Genomic DNA, 27,870 nt, shown 5'->3' with positions numbered 1-27,870 from the left:
TTTGAAGAAAATCAGTTTACATTTGTTACAGTTATTGCACAGAAAAGAAGTGTTGCAGACAGATGGACAGACAGATGGACGGACAAACCCAAATTAATATCCCCCGTTTCGGAGAAAGAGGGGGATAAAAAAAGATAATATAATTCAATGTCTTACATCATGAATGCAGTCCATTATTTCTTAATTCTAAAAAATTAAGTATCACTTATAACAATTTTTGAATTAATTATGTCTACTGGTTTCTATATGATAATGTCATGTACTAGTTTATGACCTTGGCAATGCCCTTCCAAATCTCATCTAAATAACTCAGCCAAACCCGCTGACTTATGGAGATTTCTATATCATAATTCTCTAAGGACATAATTTAGTCGTGAAAACCATTAATTACGAATGACCTTACTTCGGAACCTCAGGATCAGACAAAAAGGCCACTAGGTTGTATAATTTGCACTTCTCCTAAATAAAATCATGGTGGCAAGAAGCCTTGACGACAAGACGTCGCGTCATGGTTTGAAATCAAAGGCTTGTTCTGTCAGGGGACACTAAAAATAACTTTTTTTATTACAGCGGCTCTTTAAATACAGAATGGCATGTCATCTACAACAAAATATTAATTTGATAAAATTGTTTATAAGTTTACTATATTAAGTTATTGTGAAGATATTGTTTTGTGTACAAGGTCACATGTTTATGGCCAAGAATCATAGGAAATATCATTACAGCTCTTGTCCTCAGTTTGTCCTACATAAGGACTGATCACATGCCGCAAGTCGTGTTCTCCCACCTTGTAATCCTTCATAACCACCTTCATAATGTTATATACATACATACACGCACTTTCCCACCCACAGGTCATTCATAAAAGTTCCTCAACGAATTTGGCATATATTTTCTGTGGTTAACCCCAGCAACCTCATTTGCATGAATTAATCATTCATCCTATCAGGAAAGTGTTACTGGGAATATAAAACCGATTTCATTCATAAATAAAAGTTTCGACGGTGAACTGACATAAAAGAAAAACTTGACTGAATAATGATACATCATTTTTTTATCCTGATAGGTTAAGCCAAAAGTCTGCATCAATTGATTGATTTAACGTTCGCTGACGCCCACTTATAAATCACAGAGTAACATACTTCTCATTTAATACCATGACATTAAATACAGAATATCTAACATACATATTAAAATATCTACTGTAAGAACAACAAGTGTCAATAAACCTTTCCCTGCAAACTACCAACTTATTATTTTTACTACAAGATTATCTCCCCTTCATTTTAAACTTGTGATTGGGACCTTTTTTTATAGAAACCAAAGTCATGGATACCACTCTACACTCGCTCACTTAATCCCCTCTCTTTTGATTTCATACTTTTTTGAACATGTATAAAAAAGAAAAAATGGAAGTTGTACATCCTAATAATAAATGCTTCATTGAATGGTTGATTTACTTCTTGATATCGAAATATTGGATTTGTCCATCAGATTAACTCATTCATCCCTAAAATTTCATAATGAACTATTCCGATCTTTGAATCAGAAGAGTTCAAATATGTCTTCTGGGGTGGCTAATGAGGACAAGGTTACAGGTGAGAGCAATTCAGGCATTCTGTGAGCCATGTAGACAAACAGGTTTAATATTTAATGAAGGATAATTTGACCAGGTAAATATTATTTGATCTAATTACTGAATGTGTCACAGGTATATCCAACCCTATAAGACCATAAGCATGATTTTACAGATGTTTCTGACCTTTCTCACCTTAAGGTAAACTTGAGTCACGATATAACATAAGGTTATGTACATTATGAGCATGCGGTGAGAGAGATGCACCACAACCATCAATCAATCAATTAATTAATTAATGTAGCATTTTTTCGTTTTTTTTTTTTTTAAAGAGAACAACACAACTTTTGAATTAATTAATTAATAATTTATTACTGAAAAACCTTAGCAAGCAACAAGAGTAGCAGGGAAAATATTGATTAACATTTTGCAGTAGTTGTACCAAGCATAGATTATAAGACTCTTTCATATGTGGATATGAAGGATAGGGATATTCTACCCGAGGGTCACAAAATGTAGTAAAACCCGAGGCTTGCCGAGGGTTTTGCAACATTTTGTGATCCCGAGGGTAGAATATCCCTATCCTTCATATCCACTTATGAAAGAGTATTTTTCTTTCATACCACGACGTTTTACTGCAATTTTACAACTATAATATCCCGCCATTTTGAAATAAATTCGAAGAAATCCATGACTGGAAGTCAATTTCCATACATGAAAAATTACGTGATATTTTCAACACAAATTCCATTGCTTGCATCTTTTATAGTAAAACCAGTCAATTTTGTGGAAAAAAAAGTTAAAATTTTACTGAGGAAATAGAGATTTTGTTGACGCCGTGACGTCACGAGGCTTTATTGCATGGGTAGCCATGCAATACAGCCTCAGGCGACATGAGTGTATTGCCCTAGACCAGCCAGTATTACACGTGTAGGTATGAAAGAAAACTCTGTAGTTTGTTACAGTTCATGTTTTTTTATTCCTTTATCTTTACATGTAATTAGGTTCCCACTTTCGCAAAGAATTATAATGCTTAGATGAATTTTGTTAGATTATCTCCCCTTAATTGAAATAAAAGAATTGGACTTGAATCATAAGGCACTTTTACTTTAAATATTTGTGGATAGCTACTTTTCCGAAACCTTCCCAACATCAATAGTTTTCTTTTAAATCAAACACTTTATTCTTATTCCTTAACAAAGTGATATCTATATAACAAGTCAAATATAATAAATAAATTTGTTTTTAAATGCACACTTTTGATAAGTTGGGTTATAACCATGATCGAGCTAGCTGAAAATTGAACCGTTTGTTTTTAAAACTGTCAATATCAACATTCAAAATGTTGAATAATCACTAGAACACGGAAGAATTGTTTATTTTTCCGCCTCAATGTTTATGCGAGGTATACAAATATTGCATCCATTGTTTTGTTAGGTTAGTCAGTTTAAAACGCACTACCGAATGTGAAAGGGAATCCTCTGATAACTTACATGGCTATATCTAGGCGGCTGCCAGTCAACTTTGACAGCTAGTTAAGGCTGATATGTTTTAGCCCCAGGAGCTACAGAATTTCCTTATTCCATAGTTATGACAAACACATGTTAAACGATGAGTCAACAACTTTAAAGAAACTGTTTAATTACGAAAAGGTCAACAGAATACGCTACACAGGATTAATTCCTTATTAAAGCATGAAGCTGACTCTGATGAGGAACCCTGAAGAATAAAAACGGCTCAAGTGTTTTTTGACTCAAATCTTGGTTAATATACAGAAAAAATAAACAATGCAATGTTTGAAAGTTTAAACTGTAAAAGATACAATATAAATCTATCACCATAAAATCTTGTTACAATGACTTTTTTCCGGAAAGAGGGAAAAGTATGAAGTATTTTTCACGGAATTTCCATATGGGCAAAAGATATTGTAAAGTTGACCATACGTGTACAAACAGAAGTCAGTTACATAAGCTTATTATTCTAGTCCAAGTCCTACTGACCTATTTATATAAGAGATAAATTCTTAACAAATTTAGTTATGCTGATTACAGAAAAGCAGGTGTTTTTGGCTGAGGTTTTACTTATGTGTACAGTACATTAACATATGTCCCAGCTGCTGTTGACATAAGAATTCAGGCCTAATGACAATACAGACCAAATCTCGTAATCTTTATTCATAATTCTCTCGAGTTAAAAAAGCAATAGACAGGGTCAAGTCCACTAAATTGTTCACTTTATGCAGAAAGTGAATACCATTATTTTTTAGTAATTACTACAGTTTCTCTTTGGCAGAAAATATATTGTGCTTCTTCAGTGTTCTTCTCATCAATTGATTAATTTCAAAGTTATATTTCAGAGAAAATATAATTAAAGCCACTTCCCCACCCACCTAGCCCTAACATTCCCTACCCCCCTCCTTCCCCCCCTCCCAAAATAAGGAAGATAATTAAGAACACCGTTTGACTTTTAACCCTACTCACCTCCAGGTGTGATAGACTGTTCCTTTCCGTCAGGATGAACCACAAGTACATACAACAAGCATACACTAACTGAGAACATTAAAACTCTCCCTTTGTCACTACGATGGCCAAACTACAGGAATGTGGTGTAATACGACTGACCAGCCGATCGGTCAGTATACCTATACCTATATGCTGTTATTTACCTGTACTACCTTCTACGTAATTCACTGTACATGTATAGACCAAACCTTTGTTGTAAGGCAGTAACTGGCCCAAGGCCTTAATGCAAGGTGTGGGAGACACGAGCACATATATGTTAAACCCTGCAATGAATTGTTAATAAGTCGTGACAATCAACATGATTACGGTAAATTGTGGCCTCAAGGTGGACAGATTTTGTTGTTTGGCTTATACAAAATGGTCAAGGAACTTTAAAAGTGCTTAGTATTGACGTACGTGGGTAAGTGACATGACAGCACGTCTGCAGGTAATTGTGTATTATGTAGGAATAACAAAAGGTTTGTCGTCTATTAACCAAACAGCATTAACTTCTATTGTCCATTATAAATGACACTGACTAAAATAAATAAGTTTGATGGCCTTGAAGATATTTCTATATAAAGCACCATGATCTTCTGACAGTCTCTACAATAATAACATCTCCAACGACCTTGACATCATCTATGACCTTGAAGATGATTTCTAAAAATACTGATAGTTAACACGATTACCTTGAAATTTGACAGGTTAATTAATGAAACAAAACCTGTCTTAGCAATCACCTCTGTTTAAAGACCACCTGCTTAATAAGACAACTTTTAGGGGTGCCAAATCGCTAATATCAGCTCGATGTGACCTATATATACATTGTATAAAGAGCACTTGGACATATAAAGAGTAATTTTTCTTTGTCCCTTGTATATAGACAAGTTTATAGTCTTTATACTGTATAGTAATGACACTTAAATAATTCACCTTGAAATCTCGTAAAGGAGTTATCTAGTCTGTGATTAAGAAGAGTCTAAATGTGTTTTTAGGGGTGAATGAATTTACTAACAGGATTAATAAACCAATGAATGGAACAAGTTAAAATAGAAACTCAGATCTGAGCACAATAAAGCAAAGGAGAAATATACAGAAATTACACCAGTGGCACTTTTAAAATATCACTAAAATCTACTCACTTTTGGGAAATCTTGGGGTGAGTAACAAGTTTCTGTATGAAGTCATCTAGGCCTTCTCTTCGTTGCTGGATAAAATCTGGATCCAAGTTTCCAAATATCTTCTTTCCTGGCAGTCTGAGGTTGGAATCAGGATACTGCTTCTTTATCTGTGGGCAGCCATAACAAGTTATTTCAAGTCTTTATTGGGATGTTGATTTAGTCTTATCTTTATCCTTAGAGAGGTACAACACATTGATTTCACTGCTACCTATTAACTTACAAACAGATGGGGGATCTGTGAAAGAAAAAAATAGGGTGGGGGGGGTTAGGTAAAGGGGGAGGGATGTTTATGGAGATAGGAGCTTCAGGTAGTAACTGAGGAGGGATGTTAAGGGGGTTGATAGTGACAGCTGTATATATCAGGTGGGGGAGGGGATGTGGATTGTTAATAATGGGTTGGGTAAGAGCTGTATGGGTGTGGATGGGAGGATATCTACATCTGGTAGGGGCAAGGGGGTATGGATTGGGGAGAAGGTGTCTATTTCAGGTGGGGGTCAATGGGGTATGGATGAAGGTGGGATATGTCTGCATCAGGTAGGGATTAGGATGCATATGGATAGTAATGGAGGTGGGCCAGGGATGGAAGCAGTCCATGACAAGTGGGATATGGGTGAGGGAATATAAATGGGTAAGGGAGATGTATATACATCAGATGGTTGGTGTGGGGGAATGTCTTTAAGTAGTTTTAGGTATGGGAGAGATGTTTTAGATGAGGTAGCTAGGGTACAGCTGAGGGTGAGGGTGGGGATCTCAGGGACTATATATATATAAGTTTGGCAGTGGGGATCTCAGGGACTATATATATGTAAGTCAAGTACCATAGATGTGGGAGGGGGGTATCAACACTACATCAAATAAAAGTGTACAATTACATTAGTATGATGCCAACACAGATAATCTCCATGTCTATCAGAACTAAAACCAATCATCCCAGATATTTCTCAAAATAAAGTCGATGCCTGTCTTAGATCTTGGACTGGGATATCTGTATATCAAGGAGAGGTGAAGAAGGAGTATATCAACAAAAACATTGTTGTATAAGTATTTGGACAACTAGGTCAAGTCCTTGATAATCACAGGGAAGCTAAAACAGAACAACAGTCCAAGCTACCTTAGGAAATGGAAAAGTAGGTGGTCATAAAGGATTAAAATTCAAGTCATTTGGATTTATAAATTAAATAATGTTAATGATCATTCCAGATATGTTAATTATTGTTTTGCATATGCATATTTCATTGTGATGGAATACTTGCATTGTTTGAATTAGTTGACAAGATGAATGATAAGGTATACAACAGTTTTATTCAGGTTATAGCTTCGTGATCTAGAACATTTATTTTTTACTAGAAATGTCTTAAATTTTAATTAACTCCATCTTTAAAGATGCTCCACCGCCGACAAATAGTATTTTTTCACCATCAAAAACAGGAGCATACGATTTAGTATTTTTCTTCAGTTACAAAAAATTACTTACTTTACACCATAACCACCATTGAAAAGTTTGAGCTTCTAATTCTACGTCAAGTTAAAAATATGAAAAATAATTAATTGCATCCCGAAAAAATTCCGACGCACTATATCCTATATGGAATGAGTAATGATTGCGCATGCACCAAAGGCAAAATGAAAATATATATATATTATTTTGTGTTAATTAGACATACAGACATCCGATTGAACACCAATTATTGTTCAAATAATGAATATCATTTATGCTCTGTCGGCGGTGGAGCATCTTTAAATCTCTCACTTTGAATCAGGCTAGCTCGACCAATATAACATTTACCAAATATCATTCCACTAGAAGAGTATACAATTGATATTGAGTATGGTTAGACCGATCACTTCATAACATCGATGTGATAAATACCACAGATTATAGTAGCCTTATAATAAGAATTATGTAGATTTGCGGAAGGTATGCAGTTTGATTTTGACATAATTTGACCCACTATAAATCTGACAGTGTCTTATCAATGTATCCTTATTTATATAAGGTTAGAGTTGGGACATAGAGCTCCTTGGGGGATGTGTCTTATAGTATAGGGTGGTACCATGATAAGATTTATCTAGGACGATCCTGTTTACAATGCAAGAGTTCACAAACTGATCACAGTTATATATAATTCAAAATTTCAATATACAGTCAAAAAATACAAAAGTCAATAAGCAATTAAAAAAAAAACAAAAAAACAAAAAAACAATAAGCCATCACAAAAATACAATATTTTAACTGACACAGAAAAATATTGCTGTATCTTAAAAATGCATTGTCATGCATATGAAAAATCAAACTAACAGTATACTTACCTTTAAATTAAAAATTCCTTGGAAAAATTTTTCAAACACCATCACTTGTGTTTATATAGAAATATTGACAATAAATATAGATATAGGATGTGTTGTATCAACATTGATGTTGTACTGTACAGCGTGGTAGTGTATATGGAAAGTCAAACCATCAACAAGGACATGACAACAGTACTATCCACAGTTAGTGTCACAGCCAGGACATGACTTGGTCACATGACTAGTCAACCGCAGGTATACGAATCAAAGTATGTGGCAGGTATGATAGCAGGCCCACAGGTGAAAATTACTGTCACATTAAGATCATTCAGGATTTCCTGGTTATCTAACCAGAATTTCACCCAAATATTTCAACTAAAGTGATGTTTCAATGGTATAAATCTTAAGGATGTTTTTAATGGAATTTGGAAAATTCTATGATTATTTAAGAAAGTCATTACGACATTAACGAAGTCCAAGGAAGCTTTTAGTCAAATATACATGATTAAGGCATATATGTCAAATTACATCACACATAAATGGTCGAAAGGTCAACTATACAAGGTAGGAATTTCCAAGAGGCCCAGAAGGCCTGTAACCTGAACTTCATCACTACTGGTCTTTCTAGGTCATTTATAAATGTGGAAACTTCTTTTAATGAATACCTGTTCATTACAAGAGCAAACAGTGAAATTGTTCACCTGAATTCAATTTTTTTCAGCTCAAATCACGTACTACTCGTCCTAATTTTTTTTCCCCAAATCTTACAAATAGTGATCCAAAGTGAAAGTAGGTCAAGAATAATTTTGAGAAGTTATTGACTCCTTCACCCCCTGAGACACATTTGAACTCTTCTAAAATTGAAGCTGGAACAGTTCATTATAGAATATCAGGGTGAATGAGTTAATACTGATACTGTAATCCCTTGATGCTTATATAGAGAGACATGGTTATTGCAATGTTCTCTAAATACAACTTCTCAATATTTTCATAACATTTCGTAACATTTCTATGGTATGAAAAGGACACAGTAAAATTGCAATATTTGCTTAATATAACTTTTTTATTATGAAGTATATTTTTATTTACCTAGGAAGTACCAGTATATCATGTTGCTCATCCAGACTTACGACAATGGAATCTAACAAATAGGTGTCATGGTACAGAAAGCTCTTAATCCCATAAAGTTGGCAGTATTGCCCTTTAAATATATCTCCAAAAGTGTTTCAAGGAGAAACATCTTATTATACATATAACTGGGCTTTTGTATTTGAAAGAGGTTGGCGGTTGGCAGTATGTGGGGTTTGTCGATATTAAACAGGGTTTTATAAAGTGGAGAAATCTGTTCCAAACAAACAGAGGGGGGGGGGGGGGGGGGCAGTAGGGGGGACTTCTGTAGTATTGTCAGTTAGGTTAGCAGTTTTCTTTTTTCCATTTTGAACATATTCAAGAATGACAAGTACAATATGTTGATCAGGATGCATAAACAGATACTGAAATCTTACCAAGTGACTCAATGAAAATGAAGTCAAAACCAAAAGCAAAATTTCCAAAAGGATTGGGAAACTAAACTCACCTTTACATAAATCCTGTGATCAAAGGAAATTTCATCACAATATTCTCACACGTATATTTGACTGGTCAGCTGTCCTTAATGTCTATCCTTTTTACCGAAAACATTATGACAATTGTAATTAGTCAGACTGTCCAGGAGTGACCATAACTGACCACAACTGACCACAACTGACCATCACTGCCCCGGGTGAAAGACAGACAGGACATTACCATCACTGCCCCGGGTGAAAGACAGACAGGACATTAGCTTCACAGATAGGTGTGTAGTAATCGTTCTTATCAACCTTTCAGACAGCTAGCTGGCTCAGGAACAGAACCAAAGAAAGGGCTGGGTCAGTCACCTAGATCCAAATTCACACGCATTAAACATCTCACAGATTGAGAAAATCTTAAGAAATTCACTGCGAAATATTAAGATTGTGGGAATAAAGCCCTCATTTAGTTTTCTAAAAGCAATAACTAGAAATATCCATAAGACATAAATGCCCTGTCTCTAAATGAAATCACAAAAGGATATGACAGGACGAGGTGGGATGGTACGACCATCGGTAACAATTATGCTTTCCTCATTTCAATTTTGCAAAGGAAAACCACTCCAAAAGGGGAGATAATCAACATTGCTAATCCAATAGGACCCAAAGTCACACACATACCGGTATGTTATACTATAGCAGCTTTAGGCAAATTAAGTATACCACTCAACTAAATATGTATAGAGCCTTAAATATTGGGAGCATTTACTAAGTATGGTATAGCATTCATCCGAAGCAATAACTAACCAGATTCAATTTCAGATAATCATTACAGTGCTGGTCATCAGGGGAGATAACAAAAGCAGTTTTAAAATAGTACAAGGGAACTAATGGCCTGTATAGCTCCTCTATTACCTGGTAATTATAGTGTATAAGAGAATAAACTTGATTTGTCCATGTCTGACCCCAATAACTTTAAACATGTAAAGTGTTTACTAGGTCAATATCAATTAAGTAAACTTGGTAGCTCTATAATCCTGTAGGTATCTTTGGCTCTTAGTTATTGACAAGAAGTTGTATAAAAGAATATTTTAGTCAGTTTGACTGACTCTTGTGAGTTTGACTCTTGTGACCTTGAGTAAAGGTCAAGGTCATTCATATGAACAAACTTGATAGCCCTTCATCCCAGCAAGCTACATGCCCAATATTAGCCTCTTAATCATAGTGGCTTAAAGATCCATTCCGATCTGGCCTCAATGTCCTTGAAAGATGGCGAAGACAATTCATTTGAACAAACTTGGTAATCCCTGAGCATTTGTTAAGCCTTATTGTGTCTATCAGGTGTGTAGGATGCTTAAATTGGAAGAAGAAATTATTTAAAGGGAATTAAAGGCTGGCGCCGGATATATGACCAGATGGACGACACACAAGATATAGCTAAAAATAATATGGTTTAAAAATAAACATCTAAAGATAGGACTAATACTGCATTCAAGTGACCTTGTTTTCATATCTCTTGTCGTATGGGAATTAAGGTTTAGTATCTTATAATTTCCAAACTTTTTCTTCGAGAAAGTGTACTGTCATCACATTTTGCTGGCCTACGTTGAATAAATTTGCTTATTAGTTACATAAATAAAATAATCGTCAAAGTGTAATGGATGGTCATAGCTACAGTGTATAATCTGTTACAAATACTTCAAGTGTTATTTATTCATCTGTATGCTTGCAATATGTTAGCTTACATTGACATAATTTATTTCTGTTTATAATATTAATTCTGGCCTTCATGTAACAAAATCATGAAGATTCAATATGTGAATTGAAGGCCACAATTAGTCTTCAATCAGATCAAAACATGTTATGACAAATCGTATTGACATTAGCTGACATATATGTTAACTTAACGATAATGACATTGAAAGACAGATTGAAATGATTCGTGTGACACATTTTTAAATTTATCAAATAAAACTGTCAAAATTAGGATGAGTCAGCGAAACATCATTGGCAATACCAATCAGTAATTAAAATCATTGCCTGAGGAATTTATTTACAACTTTTTATTTTTTTTTAAATAATTGAAATTGATGGCAAATTGTAGCAGAGATGAGTCACATACTTTATCACTTGCAAGAATTACATGTAAAAATTTGCATCGAAGATTAATGCATGCATACCTCCAATGTAAAATAAAATTTTTTTATTCAAATTATTCATAATAAACTGAAATAACATTCAGGTAAGATTTTAAATGTACTGAGTATATCTTTCCTTCACTGTAAATTAATTGCAGTGATTGTTATAAAGATTTCCTAAAACAATTTTTAATTTGAAAAAAAATCTTCCATCAAGTGTATAAATCAAATATTTAACTGAGAAAAACCTGCCTTAATTAGGGATCACCTCTGTATAAAGGCACCTCTGCATAAAAGATACATCTGTATATAAAACACATCCATATAAATACCATCTCTGTATAAAGACACCTCTGTATAAAAGACACTTCTGTATAAAAGACACCTCTGTATTAACACATCTCTGTATACAGAAAACTCTGTATAAAAGACATCTTTGTATAATGACCATCTCTGTGTAAAGATACCTCTTTATAACAGATACCTTTGTATAACAGACATCTCTGTATAAAGACCATCTCTGTATAAAAGACAATCTCTGTATAAAAGACAATCTCTGTATAAAGACACCTCTGTATAAAAGATATCTTTGTATAAAAGACCTAATATCTGTAAAAAGACGCCTCTGTATAAAAACCATCTGCTTGAAGACCATCTCTATATAAAGACTACTCCGTATAAAAAAACTTTTGTATAAAGACATCTTCGTATAAATACCATCTCTGTATAAATACCATTTCTGTATAAAGGCACCTCTGTATAAAAGACAACTTTGTATAAAGAACACCTGTTTCAACTGATCTGATGCAAAATTAACTTAAACTAAATAGAATGTTGAGGCCTAGCTAGGCTACAATAATTCAAGTCATTGCTATATAACCTGCATAACATTTGAGAAATCAGGCATGACACATATATACAGCAAACCTGGGAGCTATTTATATGTATTCAGTTCAAAATTTCCATTTTTGTCAAAAAATATACCCAAGGCATACTAGCATATGTATAAAAATATACTGAACGAATGCAAATTATGGAAATTTCTGCATAATATTTTTGTTTTCTGGCATTGCTACAAGAAAACTTGCCACTTCCAAACACAATAAGTCTTTATCGGGCTCATCAAAGAACTACATACATTTGGGTTTGTTTTTTGTTGTTTTCAAATTGTCTTATTTTCATGAATGTTTTTGACCTGTTTCAATTCTTTTCCAACAAATTCACCAGATAATTTGGCACCAGACAGACAAAGTATTTTGGTGTTTTAAAAAATGGCCAACTTATTCAGGGTTATTCAATCAGTAAGTCTTGTCAATTTTTTTAGGTGACAAAAAGAGTTTTTGAGTGACAGTAACAAGCAAGGTATATCGTATACTGTGACATGAACTAATTTTACCAGACAGTGATTTTAAACAAGAGGCCCAGAGAGCCTGTATCGCTCATCTGGTTTGTAATGCCAAGTTATGTTCTGAATACAGATTCATTATTTGTTTTCTAAGGGAAAATAGAGGTAAATATTTAAATTCCTATTAGGCCCTGCCCCTCCTACCCCCTGGGGGTCAAAGTCAAAATTTATGCACATTCAGTTCCCCTTACCCCAAGGATTTTTCTGGCCAAATTTGGTTACAATCCATGTAGAACTATGACTAGTAGCGATTTAAAGGATTTACCTCTATATCCCTTATTGGGCCCCGCCCCTCCTGCCCCTGGGGAGGTAACAGCCAAAATTTATACAAACTCTATTCCCCTTCACCAAAGAATATTTTTTGACAATTTAGGTTACATTCCATGCAGAATTCTATGACAAGAAGCGATTTAAATGATTTACCTCTATTTCCCCTATTGGGCCCCGCCTGCATCTGGGGGGTCAGAGCTAAAAGTTTTACAAACTCTGTTCCCCTTTCCACAAGGATGTTTCTGCCCAAATTTGGTTACAATCCATGTAGAACTCTATGACAAGTATAGCTATTTAAAGGATTTACCTCTGTTTCCCCTATTGGGTCTCGCCCCTCCTGCCCTTGAGGCGTCAGAGCCAAAATTTAAACATAATCTTTTCCCATTCCCTCAAGGATGTTTCTGGTCAAATTTGGTCATATTCAATGTAGAACTATATGACAGGTAGCAATAAGGAAATGTTGACGGACGGACGGACGGACGGACGACAGACTGCACAATGACATAAGCTTACTGGCCCTTCGGGCCAGGTGAGCTAAAAAGGCTTGGATTTATATCGCTTTAATACAATCTCTGTATTTGAATATAACGAGGTATTCATATATAGCATACCCTAAAATTGTAAGACAATTAATTGCCATGAAATTGATTACATAGTGCTTTCTTATTCTTTCTATAAATAAACCAGAAACTCCATAAATAACCCCATATCTGACTATCAAAATGTCCATATAATTTGATACTAACAGAAAATGACCTTAATTGTCCTTTCAACAAAGACAAACTCCCGTGGGCTATGACAAGGTGACTATAAGCGTGAAGGAGCTGTTCTATTTAAGGCTCGGTAGGTGGTATCAAAGGTTATCAAATGATGTACCCATCCTAGTGCGACTGATCGCCCAAGGGTTTCGATCTTCCAAGTTCTCTATCATTTCAACAAATCATTAATTTAACGCATCCTTACTCAGAATGTCCTTTACAAAGTTACAAAATTACCTACATTTACAGCGTGTTAAAATTCTAGAACTTAATTAAAACTAATTCAAATATTTAACTAATGAAAATCTCATACATTGTATCTTTCCCCAAAATAATGACACTTGCAGCTAGCTATGTGGAAATATTTAACATTGCTAACAATTAATTATCTTGGTAACAATAAAAATGTTGATATTGGTTTATTTTTGTTCAATGTCAATGCTATATTAAAATTCAGGGTCATTCAATTATGTGTCATGATCAGGTTTAGGTCATGGAGGAAAGTCAGAGTACCCAGAGAGTAAACCACCGACCAACGAGCAGCATCAGGTAACTGCTACAATGTGGGATTTAAACTTGCAACTCAGTGGAAATATTCTGGAGCACAGCTTTAATATGTTGAACAAACTTTATAAAACCACTTTGCCAACTTTAACACAGCCCCAAAATATGTATGACAATGATAAAGATAATTTTAAGACAGGATTTCAGTAACTGATAAAGATCTTTTTAGAATAGTATTTCAATAATTTTGAAAAAGATCTTTTTAGATTAGTATTTCAATAATTGATAAAGATCTTTTAGAACAGAGTATTTCTACATCTGAAAAGATCTCTTTTTTTTTCAAATAGGATTTTGGTAATTGATAAAGGTTTTTTTAGATTGGTATTTTAATAATTGATAAAGATCTTTATAGAACAGCATTTCAATATCTGAAATCATCATTTTTCTCCACATAGAATTTCGGTAATTGATAAAGATCTTCTTTAGAATAGGATTCCAATAATTTATAAGGATTACAGTTATTGATAAAGATCTTTTTCAAACATTTTTCAGCATCTGAAAAGATCTTTTTAAAATAGGATTTCAGTAATTGATAAAGATATTTTAGAACAGTATTTCAGTATCTGAAAAGGTGTTTTTTTCTAATAGGACTGCAGTAATTGATAAAGATCTTTTAGAACAGTATTTCAGTATCTGAAAAGGTGTTTTTTTCTAATAGGACTGCAGTAATTGATAAAGATCTTTTAGAACAGTATTTCAGTATCTGAAAAGGTGTTTTTTCTAATAGGACTGCAGTAATTGATAAAGATCTTTTAGAACAGTATTTCAGTATCTGAAAAGATTTTTTTCTAATAGGACTGCAGTAATTGATAAAGATCTTAAGAATAAGATAACAGTATTAATGACAAAGATCCTAATAGAAAACAGTAGATATGATTTCAGTAACTGGTAAGGATTTCATTAACTAATGTTTGCATCCACAAAAAAATGCTATATATTTTTATTCCCATTGGTTTTCGGCTGCACACTTGATTTTAATACTGACATTGCATTAAATTGGTTAATGAAGTCTTCATCTTGTTATCTAACTATCCCGTGGCAAGAGGTATGTAGCAAAACAAAATTAATTATGCAGATAATACTTATGCAAATGTGAAACATTTATTCAGGATTCCAACATTAAGTGTTAATCTGTTATGTGATAAAAACTCGCATGATACAGAAAAGCATAATAATCTGTCACAGACCAGGGCTTTTTTTCAGCATGATTTGGTGCCGAAATTCGGCCCCATTCGGTATGGCAAAGCCTTATGATTTTACCCAATTCTAGCCTTAAATTTCCCAAAATCAAAATTAGGCTTCATTATTTGTGAATTGGCTTCAGAAGAGTACATTAACTACACTGGAAATTAAAAAAATCTTATTCATAATAATTCATTTCCTATTTCATAATTTTCCCAAAATCTTGGTTTTGTCACACATTTTCATAAATCCAAAGCTACGGGCCCCCTTCCCAAAGCAGTGAGAAAAAGCTCTACAGACACTTAATTATTACAAAGAAAGAAAAAAAAAAGAATATGTATATTTCTGTGGTTTGAGATCTGAATAACTGGTGGTTTAAAGATATACATGTATGTGAAAATAAAAGAAATCTTTGATAAAGAAATCTAAATATTTGGTTCAGGCAGGGAGGATGGAGGGGAGGTGGTGAGGGAGGGGGAGGGGGAGGGGAAGGGAGAGCGGGAGGTATGTGGCCAGTTTGGTTTGGAGTGGGTGGTGGATAAGATACTGTGGAGTAGAGTCTATGATAAATATGACCTTTAGATTTAAACACAAGGTATTTGACCAAACTGATTGTCTATTTCATCAATGCCCATCTGATAATCTTTAAATCAGAATTTTCCTTCTACAAATCACGTTGATACTTGGTATTGTGTTCTGGTCTGAATTGTTCTCTGTAAGGCAAATTCAGAATAATTTCTTTATTCTGAACTAATTACTTGTATAAAGTGCTATATTTGCAATAAAATACTTAGTAAATAGTATACTCACTTTTTCGTGCAGTCCATAGAATTCGTTGTAGCGTCGGAACAAGAACCAAGATTTGTCTCCGTTACGAACCAACACTTTGTACACCTGCAGAGAAAACATTTGTTTCATCACTTTCCAAATCGCCGTTGGAGTCCGTTTGAAATTGTCTCGATCATTTCTATTTTTTCTGGAATATCTTGACGTAAGGTGAGGCAGAACGGTAATCTGCAGCCCCATGATGTCGTCCGTCTCCATCTCACTCGAGAAGGGGAGGAAACTCTAGGGTGTAAAGTCACAAAGAGGCACCTTTTTAAATCACATGAGTGATGTAAGTAAATGCACTGTCAGATGTATATAATAACATCCCAGGAATTGAACTGCTAATCTTAACTGTATCTGCTTAACTGGTGACTGAGCCACAGGAAGCTACTTGTTTAGTAACATATGCTCCTAACACCTGGTATTTTACACGTTTTCAGTCATTTAGCGCTTGTGATCAATTCCCCAATCAGCTGATCACACAGGTAGATGTCCAGTAAGTACTAGTGGTCAATGAACTGGACAATACTAGTTGAGCCACCAGCTCTGGCCAGCCCCTGACCAAATCCTTAAGTGAATTAAAGAATTAATTGTATAACACAGTCTACCAAAGTGGATGGTGTTTTCCACGACCTTGAACTTTCATATATCGGAGATAATGCATATACCCAATGACCGGTCAAGCTTCTGGACACTCTCAGTAAGACCTAAATGTTTATACAATTCTATTCCTGTATGATCAGGTACGTATCACAGGTGTTTTGTCCTAAATAAACACCTGAGTCGATAGGCAGTTTCGCCTGATAAAACCGCACACATGTCTCCCGAACAAATGTCAGTTTTATTACACCAACCTAAATAAAAATATAAATATAGAAAGTCCATCTTCTAGAATTGTTTTTTTTTTCCTCACAGCTTTTCTGTATCAATGAATTCTCTCTGTGCTTTACATGCATGTACAAGCTGTCTTATGATATTAACTTGTCAGAAAGATCTCTATGAATAAATTTGCTGGGGCGATAAAAATAGAACTAATTAATTTGCTAATTAAGAAACCTGTTGTCCCCTAACTACTTTTAAGATTTAGGTAATCCTGCATTGCTTGTGGGATTAAAAATTTGTAACAAGACTTTTTAATTAAATAGTTCTAGCAACTATGCATAATTCATTTATTTTGATAATCTTTTTTAATAGTTTGAATATATGATTTAAGAGGATTATTGGCATATATAGGTATACAGTATAGATTTAATCTACAGGTTGCCCAATACCCCCTAACGATGCCGTAAAATATATTGAAAGGTGCTAGAATAAAATAACATTACCGTATTCGACCCAATAATCGCCCATGTCCTTATAAGCGCCCCTCCCCCTTTTTGAGGCCTCAATTTCAATTGCCCATGCATAAATAAGGACCAAAATTACATAAAACAGTATAGATTCGCAAAAACTTCTACTTATTAGCACTTTTTCATTTTTATCAATTTCTTAAGGGCCCTGGGCGCTTATTGGTTCGAATACGGTAAGTATCTTTCCCCCAAATAGACCCTCTAATGAAACCTTTTCAATTTATAATTTACATGTCAGGAATGAAAATTTTAATGTTAAATTAATTGAAATTGAAGTTTAAAACTTTGTCTGACTTCCTTGAAATTTTCATATTGCTTGCATATACAATGTTTATGTTAACTGAAAATACATCAGATGTTTTAATTTCATAATACAAATTATATCTTGTCAAAACTGGCCCTTGTCTTCTCAGGATTTTTGAGTATTCCGGAATTTTTAGTAATTAAAACCTGTATAATCTGAAAACCTGGTTATATCTACCAAATATGCTGGTCCCGGTGAGATACAGTTTATGCTGTAGCATATTGTTATATATCAAGCATTTACATCTAAATGGTAGGAATTCTCAAGACAAAATGTTCCACTCTAATTGGCACCCAATGGTCAAGACAAAATGTTCCACTCTTCAATACACAAAAATATGGTACGTATAATACAACTCAAAGTAAATATTGACTCATAATTTCCAGAGTGTCTCAAAACTAAATTTCTACATACCGGTACATTGTAGATGCAAGACTGACTAATTCAAATTACATACAAAATGGATTTTGCTGTGTCATGACTCAAAACAAAAGAGTGTGACTCATTTTATTTAACGAAATCTCTTTTGCAGATTCTGCACATGGTAATGATAACTCAGCACAAATGTATATGTACATGAATCAACTAGCTGACGTAGGATTTCAATTTGTTTCATCTTTAAGTCTGCGGTGGATGAGTGGTTAAGATGTCCCGAAATAATACCACAAGACATCCACCTCCAGGTACTAACATGAGTTGGTGGTTTTTCTCCCGACACTCTGGCTTTCATCCACCACCTATAACCTGGTACATTCATTTTTTTATTCATTTCTATCATAAATTGTAATTTTAAAGAGTGAAAAATGAACAGCTACATAGTACTGTAAAATATAAAATATTCATTGTGTAAAATGTTCTATTGTTTTGTGGTTGCAGCGAGTAGGAAAACACATTGAATATAAAAACAATGAATTGTGATTTATATACTTTTGTGATTGTTGTTCCATCTGCTGACCATGAATGTTATTACCTGTGACACGATTTGGTTGTATTGCTTAACCACCAGGTTGACATTTGAGGATGTGCTAGGTTTACATGGTGGAGGAAAGCCGGATAACCCAGAGAAAAATCACCAAGCAGCAGTCAGTACATTGGATTCAAACTAGCAACCCAGAGGTGGAGGGCTTGTGGTAATATGTCGAGACATCTTAAAGGCCCACTACCTTTCCTAAACGGCTTTTAATTTGGGAATGTAAAACAAGAACGATAATTTGATAGAGTCGCAAAAGTTATTAACTTACTGTTAATACTACACTTATAATCATCTTCTGAACAATTTAATGAAAATAAATAAAAGGTTAATTTTTATAACGCTGGTCATCTTTTGTTTCCTGCCGTCGTCCTTAAACCGCCCTGTAGTTGACTATCGATCACTGCACTAGATGGCAAAACAGTGAAATGACTCTCCACAGTTATCATATATATTACAGTGGAAATCTTGCATATGTTTGGTGTTGTTACCTCATCTTAGACCATTGATATGTATTTTCTTATGTTATTAATGTTTTTAAGAAACCTTTAAATTTTGCTCCGGAAAGGTTACTAAAGTGGGCCTTTAACCATTCAGCCACCCATGGCCCCCTATGGCTGATGAGACAAACTTTACAATAGTGTTAAGTAACATTTGGACAGACAACCTTGATCCAGTATCTGTTAACAATGAGACAGTCCTTGTCAAACTACAATGGTCAAGGTAATCCATAACTTTATCACCTGATAGTTCATCCTTGAGTGGTCAGTATCACTGACACTATAGTGCTTGTAGATCTTGAGATATAATTGTATCTGTTAATGAACATTTACCTTCACATAAGTACTGTATTCAACCAAATAAGCGTCCAGTCCCTATAAGCACTCCTACACCCTTTTTAGAGGCCCCAATTTCAGTTGCATTAATTTAGATACAGACTAAAATATGAAAACCGCAAAGATTTCTCTATTTGATTTCTTTTGTAAATTGATTAAAGAGTACACATGCACTATGCAATAATTTTGTAAAATATTAGTCCAAATTTGGTCCTATAAAAGTTTTAATTGCCCAGGGTGTTTATTGGGTCAAATATGGTAACCTTATTTATTTCTCTACACCCTTAAAGTTGCTCTTCCGCCGACAGACCATAAATGATATTCATCACTTGAAGAATAATTGGTGTTTAATCGTGTATGTATATATATGTCTAATTAACACAAAAAATAATATAAAATAATTTATTTTGCCTTTGGTGTATGCAGAATCAGTACTTCATTCCATATAGGATATAGTGCAATGAAATTTTTTCGGGATGCAATTAATTATATTTGTAATTTTAACATGAAGTAAAATTAGAAGCTCAAACTTTCCAATGGTGATAATGGTGTAAAGAAAGTTACTTTTGTAACTGAAGAAAAATACTAAATCGTCTGGTCCTGTTTTTGATAGTGAAAAAAAAAAAAATTGTCAGAGGAGCATTAATATATATTGCAAGCTACTGGGGAGATAAAGCACTTGTTTTAACTTTTGAAAATACCAATAGTTCTATTGGATGATTTCACAAAAGATTAGCCAATCAATATATAGTTTAATACAATTTGATAGTTTCAGAGATAAGTAAAACTAGTCAGTAATAGTTAATGAAAACATGTGTATGCCCTTTTCAATCACTTTAAAGGTATGGGAATTTAAAGTTTTGCTTTAAGTCTTAACAGTTGACCTTGTGTGGTATCAAGGCATGATTCATTGCCAGAACAATACACTTTGTCAGAAAGATAAAACTAATGTCAAAATAGGGTATCAATAGAAATTCAAATTAAAACATTTTCATGACCCTTAGAAATATACTGACCTTGAAATAAAGGTTATAAGTCAAGTAATGAAAAATCAAATGACCTTGACGGAAAGTCTTGAATGCAACCAGAAAAAGTTAATAGGTTTGTCAAAATCGATGGAAAAATCTGGATCAGTTTTGTGAGTACACCTTGAGGGTCAATGGCCATTGAAAAAATTCAAGGACAAGAGTATTCAACTGATCTCCCTGAGTAAATGATAAAAGGTCACTATATCAATATAGTCAGTATACAGTATCATCAAAAGTTTAAAAGTTATTGCTCAGGCAAACACTAATAAATCGTAGCAAATACTGCATTTATCCGACTTTTGACCTTGATGGCAAATGACAGACCTGTCCTCTGTTACAAGTAAGTGAAGATGTAAAGCAGAATCCATCTCTGTATAAAGAAAACCAGGCAATCAGCAAGTGTTTCATATAAATCAGCCAATCAGCAAGTGTTTCATATAAATCAGCCAATCAGCATGTTTTATATAAATCAGCCAATCAGGAAGTGTTTCATTTAAATCAGCCAATTAGCAAGTGTTTCATATAAATCAGCCAATCAGCATGTTTCATATAAATCAGCCAATCAGGAAGTGTTTCATTTAAATCAGCCAATCAGCAAGTGTTTCATATAAATCAGCCAATCAGCATGTTTCATATAAATCAGCCAATCAGCATGTTTCATATAAATCAGCCAATCAGCAAGTGTTTCATATAAATCAGCCAATCAGCATGTTTCATATAAATCAGCCAATCAGGAAGTGTTTCATATAAATCAGCCAATCAGGAAGTGTTTCATATAAATCAGCCAATCAGCATGTTTCATATAAATCAGCCAATCAGGAAGTGTTTCATAGTCTCTGGTTACAAAATAAAGTCTCGCCCTCCTTTCAGTGGTGTTTTGATAGACATGTACGTGTAGGTGTGAACTGTTGTCATGTTTTTATTTATTTAAAGTTTATATTCAAAACTGTCAGAAAATACTTATTTTGTTTTTATTAGATGTTTTTCCTCAGGCGGAAACACAGGTGCAAAACAACCAGGTATATTTTTCCAAAACAGCACCAGTTGTGCATGTAAACATCCGATTTCCCAGTGTTGGACACTTGTCAAAGTCTAAGAAGGCTTTGAACCTGTCAATTATTTGGTTTTAGATTTTGCAACAGGTTGTATCTTCATGTATGACGCCATTTATATATTTAACATTAGTTAAATTAAACTTCATAATACAAAATATAATGAATTATTCGTCATAAGTAATAGAATATAGCAATTGATTATAAAGATTAAAATTTGACCTATGTATAAAGACTACTTAGCTACAAAAACATCCTTTCTTTGTTCCTTTGGTTGATCTTTATGAACAAGTTTGACTACATTATGAAATATTACATCAATCTTTAATTAATTTTACCTCTTTGATAAATGAAATGAACTTACAGATGCATGTACCGTTACTCCTGTCTATATTTAAAGTTTGCCTGATATTGCTCTCGATGTAACTCTCAATATCTAACTCTGTTGCAGAGTTGCAGAGAATATATAAAAGAAAGAGAATGTCGGCCACTAAATACACAGTTGATTGGTTCAAGAACCTCATTACCTATAAATCTTGAAGAACATTTTATCTGAAGTACATGTACTTCATTAATCCAACTTTCACTATACCATTAATTTCCAGGGGATAATACTTTCAAGATTTCACAAGCCATCGCCTTGGTCGCGAAATTTTTTTCTGACAATGAAATATGAGGATTAGTAGAATTATATATACACTTTAACCCAAATCGCGAAATTTAGATTCACTAAAATCTATTTTTCTAATTTCTTAAGGTCCCATTTGGGAAAACTTTGATGCACAAAGATAACTGGCTGTGCTCAAATACTCAGATAACTCAATCAGGTTCCCATCAACTTCACCTTAACAAGGTTTCAAGGGAACATTATATCCAGCACCTTATGCATCAAATACTAAATAGTATATATATATGACAGCCTACTTGTCATGTCCTGGTTGATCAACACCACCTTGCCATATTGACAGCTGTACTAACTGATTAAATTTTATCATGTGTAAAAATCGATATCTGTTGTACATAAAGTGTATTGCCCTCTGGGTGGTCAAACGTAATCTTTGACCCTTTAACTTTCACAGATGACCATTTACTCTTGACACCGGAGGCATAGAGCTCTTTGTTACAACATTTCTGGGAAAATATTTACAACTTTAGTTTTGATTACCTTATGTAGATTCAATTAAAATATTTAACATTTTAGCCAACTGTGGTCAAGCATACACTTTAAACTTTTGACTTCTTAATCAGTCAACTTTCGTTTAGAAATGTTTCATAATATAAACTACAACATTTTAAACTTAAAGGTTAAGTAGGTGACCACGAGTGACAGAGCAAACATTTTGATGACCAAGCCAGCTCAACTATGGGGCAAACTTTTCCGTATTTTTTTTTATACTAATTTCAACTTTTGTAAATAAGCTTCATGATAAAATCCAGAAATCTGAGGAATGTAGGTAACAAGGACCATGTATGTATTCCTTAGTTTTTTCAGCTAAGTACATCTATTACCTTTAAGAAATCATGAGAAAGACAAACTGTCATGTTCCATCACATACATAACTTTTTGTGGTAATTATGGGGTGTTTTTTCTAGAATACCTCAATAGTCACATGATGTTTCAATGGTTCAATCGGTATGTCAATGTAAACAGTCCCATTTCAGTTTATACTGCTTAACAGTATGATGCAGATTGATATGAGTGAAATTTTAAATCTTAGATACCGTATTCGACCCAATAACTCACACAGACCCTGGGTGCTAACAAAATTGAAACAAATAAGGATCGACTCACTTATAATAATACTAATGTAGAACCAAATATGGACTAGACACAAACCAATTTGCAAAAGAAATCAATAAGGAAACCTACACAGTTTTCATATTTTCAGTCTGTATTTAATTCAAGGAAATATAGGTCACAGTAACCTAGTGGCCTGACACACCATTTCACCTTGTGTGACCTAATATGAAGTTCCTAGTATAGAATATCGAATCTGGACAAGGTCGGCTAGAGGATGGAGGGACTAGACCCAAACATATAATCCCCTCTTGCTTTTGATGGGGACTACATAAACCAAGCAATTTACTTTAGAACAAAATACACAAAACATCTAAATTTCAACTGAATACCAGTACATTAATCATGTAGAAAAATGTTTTCAGTTCAAAGGTTGAGAAAATAAAATACTGCCATTTGCGTCAACATATAAAATTCCAATTGACGTCATTATAAAAAAAAGCAACAAATATGAAATTCCAATTGACGTCATTATAAAAACAACAACAAAAGCCAAATACTGAAAACTATACAGTGGACAACAACATCAGGTGGAGAATTAGGGGAGAGTCCAGTAAATCTGGACTAGAGTCAACACATATTTTATACAGACGTAAAAAATATATCACACTGCTATATATAACCACAACATGCTATATATATCTCGTTCCGGCATTCCTGGGATATTTTTGTACGTTTATATACTTTTCTCAAAACAAAAACCATGAAAGGGCAAATGAAATTATTGTTGACTCCATCTATCAAAAACATAGTTTCAAAAGCTCAACTTTTTTTTCAAAACTATGAATATAACAAAATTTTGAAATTTACAAAATATTCAGACACCATTTATTTTATCAAATACATTTTCAGTAATTGTCACCAAATATTTCTCATAATTGTCGCCAAAATGAAATATTTCTCAATAATTGTCCTCAAATATTTCTCAATAATTGTCCCCAAATATTTCTCAACAATTGTCACCAAATATTTCTCAATAATTGTCACCAAATATTTCTCAATAATTGTCGCCAAATATTTCTCAATAATTGTCACCAAATATTTCTCAATAATTGTCACCAAATATTTCTCAATAATTGTCCCCAAATATTTCTCAATAATTGTCCCCAAATATTTCTCAATAATTGTCACCAAATATTTCTCAATAACTGTCCCCAAATATTTCTCAATAATTGTCACCAAATATTTTTCAACAAATGTCACCGAATATTTCTAAATAATTGTCACCGAATATTTCTAAATAATTGTCACCAAATATTTCTCAATAATTGTTACCAAATATCAATTTTCACCCAATTATTTTTCAGTAACATTTGTTACTGTCATATAGTAATAAGTTTTACTACATGTTTGTCCAAAGAATTGAATGCTGAGTAAGTTACTGGTTTATCACCTACATGACTCTACTTATTTGCTTTGTAATTTATGACCTATGATTTATACATTATGAACTGAGGCATGGAAGTCACTTTGAAAGTATGAAGGGAGACAACTGCTAGAATTCAACTCATTTATATCCAACAAAGAAGGGAGACAATTTTTGTCAAGCTATCAACTTTCATTGAGCATCATAGGGTTTAGTTTAACTGTAATGCTTAAAACAAAATTGTGTGAATATTTAAAGGAAGGAAATGCATCCACTGTCTAATCCTAATATAAATAGCAAAGCTTAATTATGATATTAATTCTAGATTAAATTTTATAGTGATTCTCTTAATATCAAATTAAATGGAGTGATGGCAAGTTTTGTTGCATTATCGATTCAGCTAGTGTTTAATGAATTGCATTTATGATATATTATGCAACTCTATGCATGTTAATAAACTCAACCTGTTTTTCTTGAGTCTTACTTTCTCCTGTTTTCTAGACCATAAAATCAGAGACAGAATGGTCAACGAGGTTTAATTAGCATATAAACTAACTACAAATTTTTTTTCCCGTAATTAAAATTTAATGCCCAAGATATATAAAGGGGAAGTAGCTCCCAAACTCCCAAATATTAACATTTCACTCATTAACCATATAGATTCTGACACTAACAGGAGACAACACTTTTACACTCACCACATATTTTTTCTCTTTTTCCCAGGTCTGTGTGTCGGCTATACTGACACTGGTCAGTTTGGATGTGGCCCCAGCGCCTGAGCCTGTCCTGGCCGTTTGGTCAAACGATCCAGCCAAAGCCTCATTACTCATGACCGCTGACCTCAGTTATTTACCTGCTGAAAAACAAAGAAATAAAAAAGTCCCATTTATATTCTATAAATTTTGTTCATTTGTTTCATCATTTATGACGTAAAACATACAAAAATGGCATTTAGTTTAGTTAGGCCTGTGCCTATGTATACAAAGGGAAGTAACTCAGATTTCAGATACTGACTTGAACCTACATTTATATAACTGTATGTTTCACCAGTAAAAATATTAGGAACTAGGTGTAATTAAAAAGTTGGAAGTAATTTAGTAGATCAGTAAAAGGTATGAATAATGTAGGCTTATTTAACAGAGTTATAATTCTTTTATTGTTACAATCACTTACATTTGTATCTTAATTACTACCATTGCCTTTACTTAAATCATATATATAGTTCACCTGTCAGAGGTTACTCAATAGTTAATTAAGGTATTATTGTCAACACCGGTGTTTGCCTGTTAGGTCAAAATCTGCATGACCAGTTGAGTAAATAGTATTAAATTTTGATAATTGTTTATAGCTCGGCCCATATTAAGATTGCTACATGTATGTCCCAATTAACAATCAGGGGATAATTAATTAATTAATCAGTCAATGAAATTTTGTAATATTACGATTGTTTATTATAAATGACAAATAGAATAAGTACGAGAGAAAGCAGTTAGAGAGATAGAGAAATCAAACAGAGTTAGGGTCAGAGATATAGAAGGTGATGAACAGGAGATAAAACTATGAATTGAATATGAAGAGTTATGAATGTTATTATTTTTTAATTTTGGAATTAATAACCCCGATAATTAAATAATATCTAGAGACTTTTGGCTTCAAAACTATAATAATTAAAATGCATCAGTGTTGTGTTGGTGTATCAAGTCTATATACAATCAACCATCAGGGGAGATAAGCTAATTCTCCTCAAAACAAAATGAGTTATCCCCGATAGTCTAGATTGAAAGATCATACCAAAATCAAAGTAATCTACACAGCAGTAGAACCCCACTCAGTGAGAGATGAATATTTCTTTCATACCTACGGGTATAAGACTGGCTGGCTTGTAGTTTTCGTTATTAAATACTCCTAGTCTAGATTAGTGCAGTTTGACGTGTGCATCAGACAGTTTAAAGAAATTGGATGAATTAGTTTCCTTTTAGGTGAATAGATAAATATACAGTTTGTTTCTTAAATCATATTGGCTAGCTAGGTTTCATATCTGTACTGTTCCCCGGGCTAAACTTAGTCAGCGAACCTGTCGACAATCGAACGCAATGCTCTATTAAGCTATGTTGATAAATACACATGCAACCTCTACTTCTAAAATACTAGCATTTATATTTTAGGAATGCATTTAAATACAGGTGTTGTGTTCTTGATTTTTTATTTCATGCTTCGACCGCAGAGGGGATTTCCCTAAAATGTGTGTGTTGTGTGAAAAGAGAATTCCCCTGGAAGTAGTTCAGGCTAGTAGGGTGATAGAAAATCTTGTATCACACATGTGTGGTACAAACCAACAGAAAATATTCAGCAAAATTAGTTGTATCACTATTGTAACATAGCATAGGTATAGTCATTTAATGCATATTACTGCAGTGCATATTGAATTTAAAATCTCCCAGACACCTCTGTCATGACACGTCAACAGGAAAAACTAATTGCCAAATATATATTCATTTCAGAAACAAGTGCCAAATATATGTTTATTTCAGAAATAAGTGCCAAATAAATGTTCATATCAGAAATAAGTGCCAAATATATGTTCAATTCAGAAACAAGTGTCAAATATATGTTCATTTCAGAAGCAAGTGCCAAATATATGTTCATTTCAGAAATAAATGCCAAATAAATGTTCATATCAGTAACAAGTGCCAAATATAATGACTGTATGAGTCTTATTCAGAAACAGAACTCATTACTATTAATATAATGCTGTATGTGATTGATATTTGAATACCTTAAACTTGTCAATACACATACATATACATTGTATACAGGTGCCTGGTACAGAATTGATAAATTCAGTGTCAACTTATTCTAAAATTAATTTCTGTTTGGATTATTTATGCATCTAAAATCAAGTGACAGGTAGGGGAGGTAATTCAC

At 33.6% G+C, this 27,870-nt stretch overlaps 1 protein-coding gene and 1 long non-coding RNA gene across 4 annotated transcripts in view; one reads left to right on the top strand and one right to left on the bottom strand.

Moving 5' to 3' along the window:
* Positions 1-25,775, bottom strand: part of LOC138325482 (serine/threonine-protein kinase Sgk1-like) — a 47,678-nt gene extending 21,903 nt beyond the window's left edge. The window contains exons 1-3 of one of the 3 annotated variants that reach the window (XM_069271168.1): positions 25,644-25,775; positions 16,225-16,308; positions 5,223-5,368 (exon numbers count right to left, since the gene is read on the bottom strand). In XM_069271168.1, coding sequence (XP_069127269.1) covers positions 5,223-5,368; positions 16,225-16,308; positions 25,644-25,775 — 362 coding nt within the window. Of the gene's footprint in view, positions 1-5,222; positions 5,369-7,571; positions 7,726-16,224; positions 16,563-25,643 lie in introns of those variants that run through there. The other 2 variants (XM_069271166.1, XM_069271169.1) reach the window with 2 other exon arrangements.
* Positions 4,097-25,836, top strand: LOC138325484 (uncharacterized). Its single transcript, XR_011208788.1, has 2 exons — positions 4,097-4,498; positions 25,669-25,836. It is a non-coding gene; the product is annotated as an uncharacterized lncRNA (long non-coding RNA).
* Positions 25,837-27,870: the final 2,034 nt, after the last annotated feature.

This window comes from Argopecten irradians, chromosome 6 (genome assembly GCF_041381155.1).
Source record: "Argopecten irradians isolate NY chromosome 6, Ai_NY, whole genome shotgun sequence".
In the NCBI taxonomy this organism is placed as follows: Eukaryota; Metazoa; Mollusca; class Bivalvia; order Pectinida; family Pectinidae; genus Argopecten; species Argopecten irradians.
Note: the sequence above shows the minus strand (reverse complement) of the source record. Positions and strands in the feature narration are given on the sequence as shown.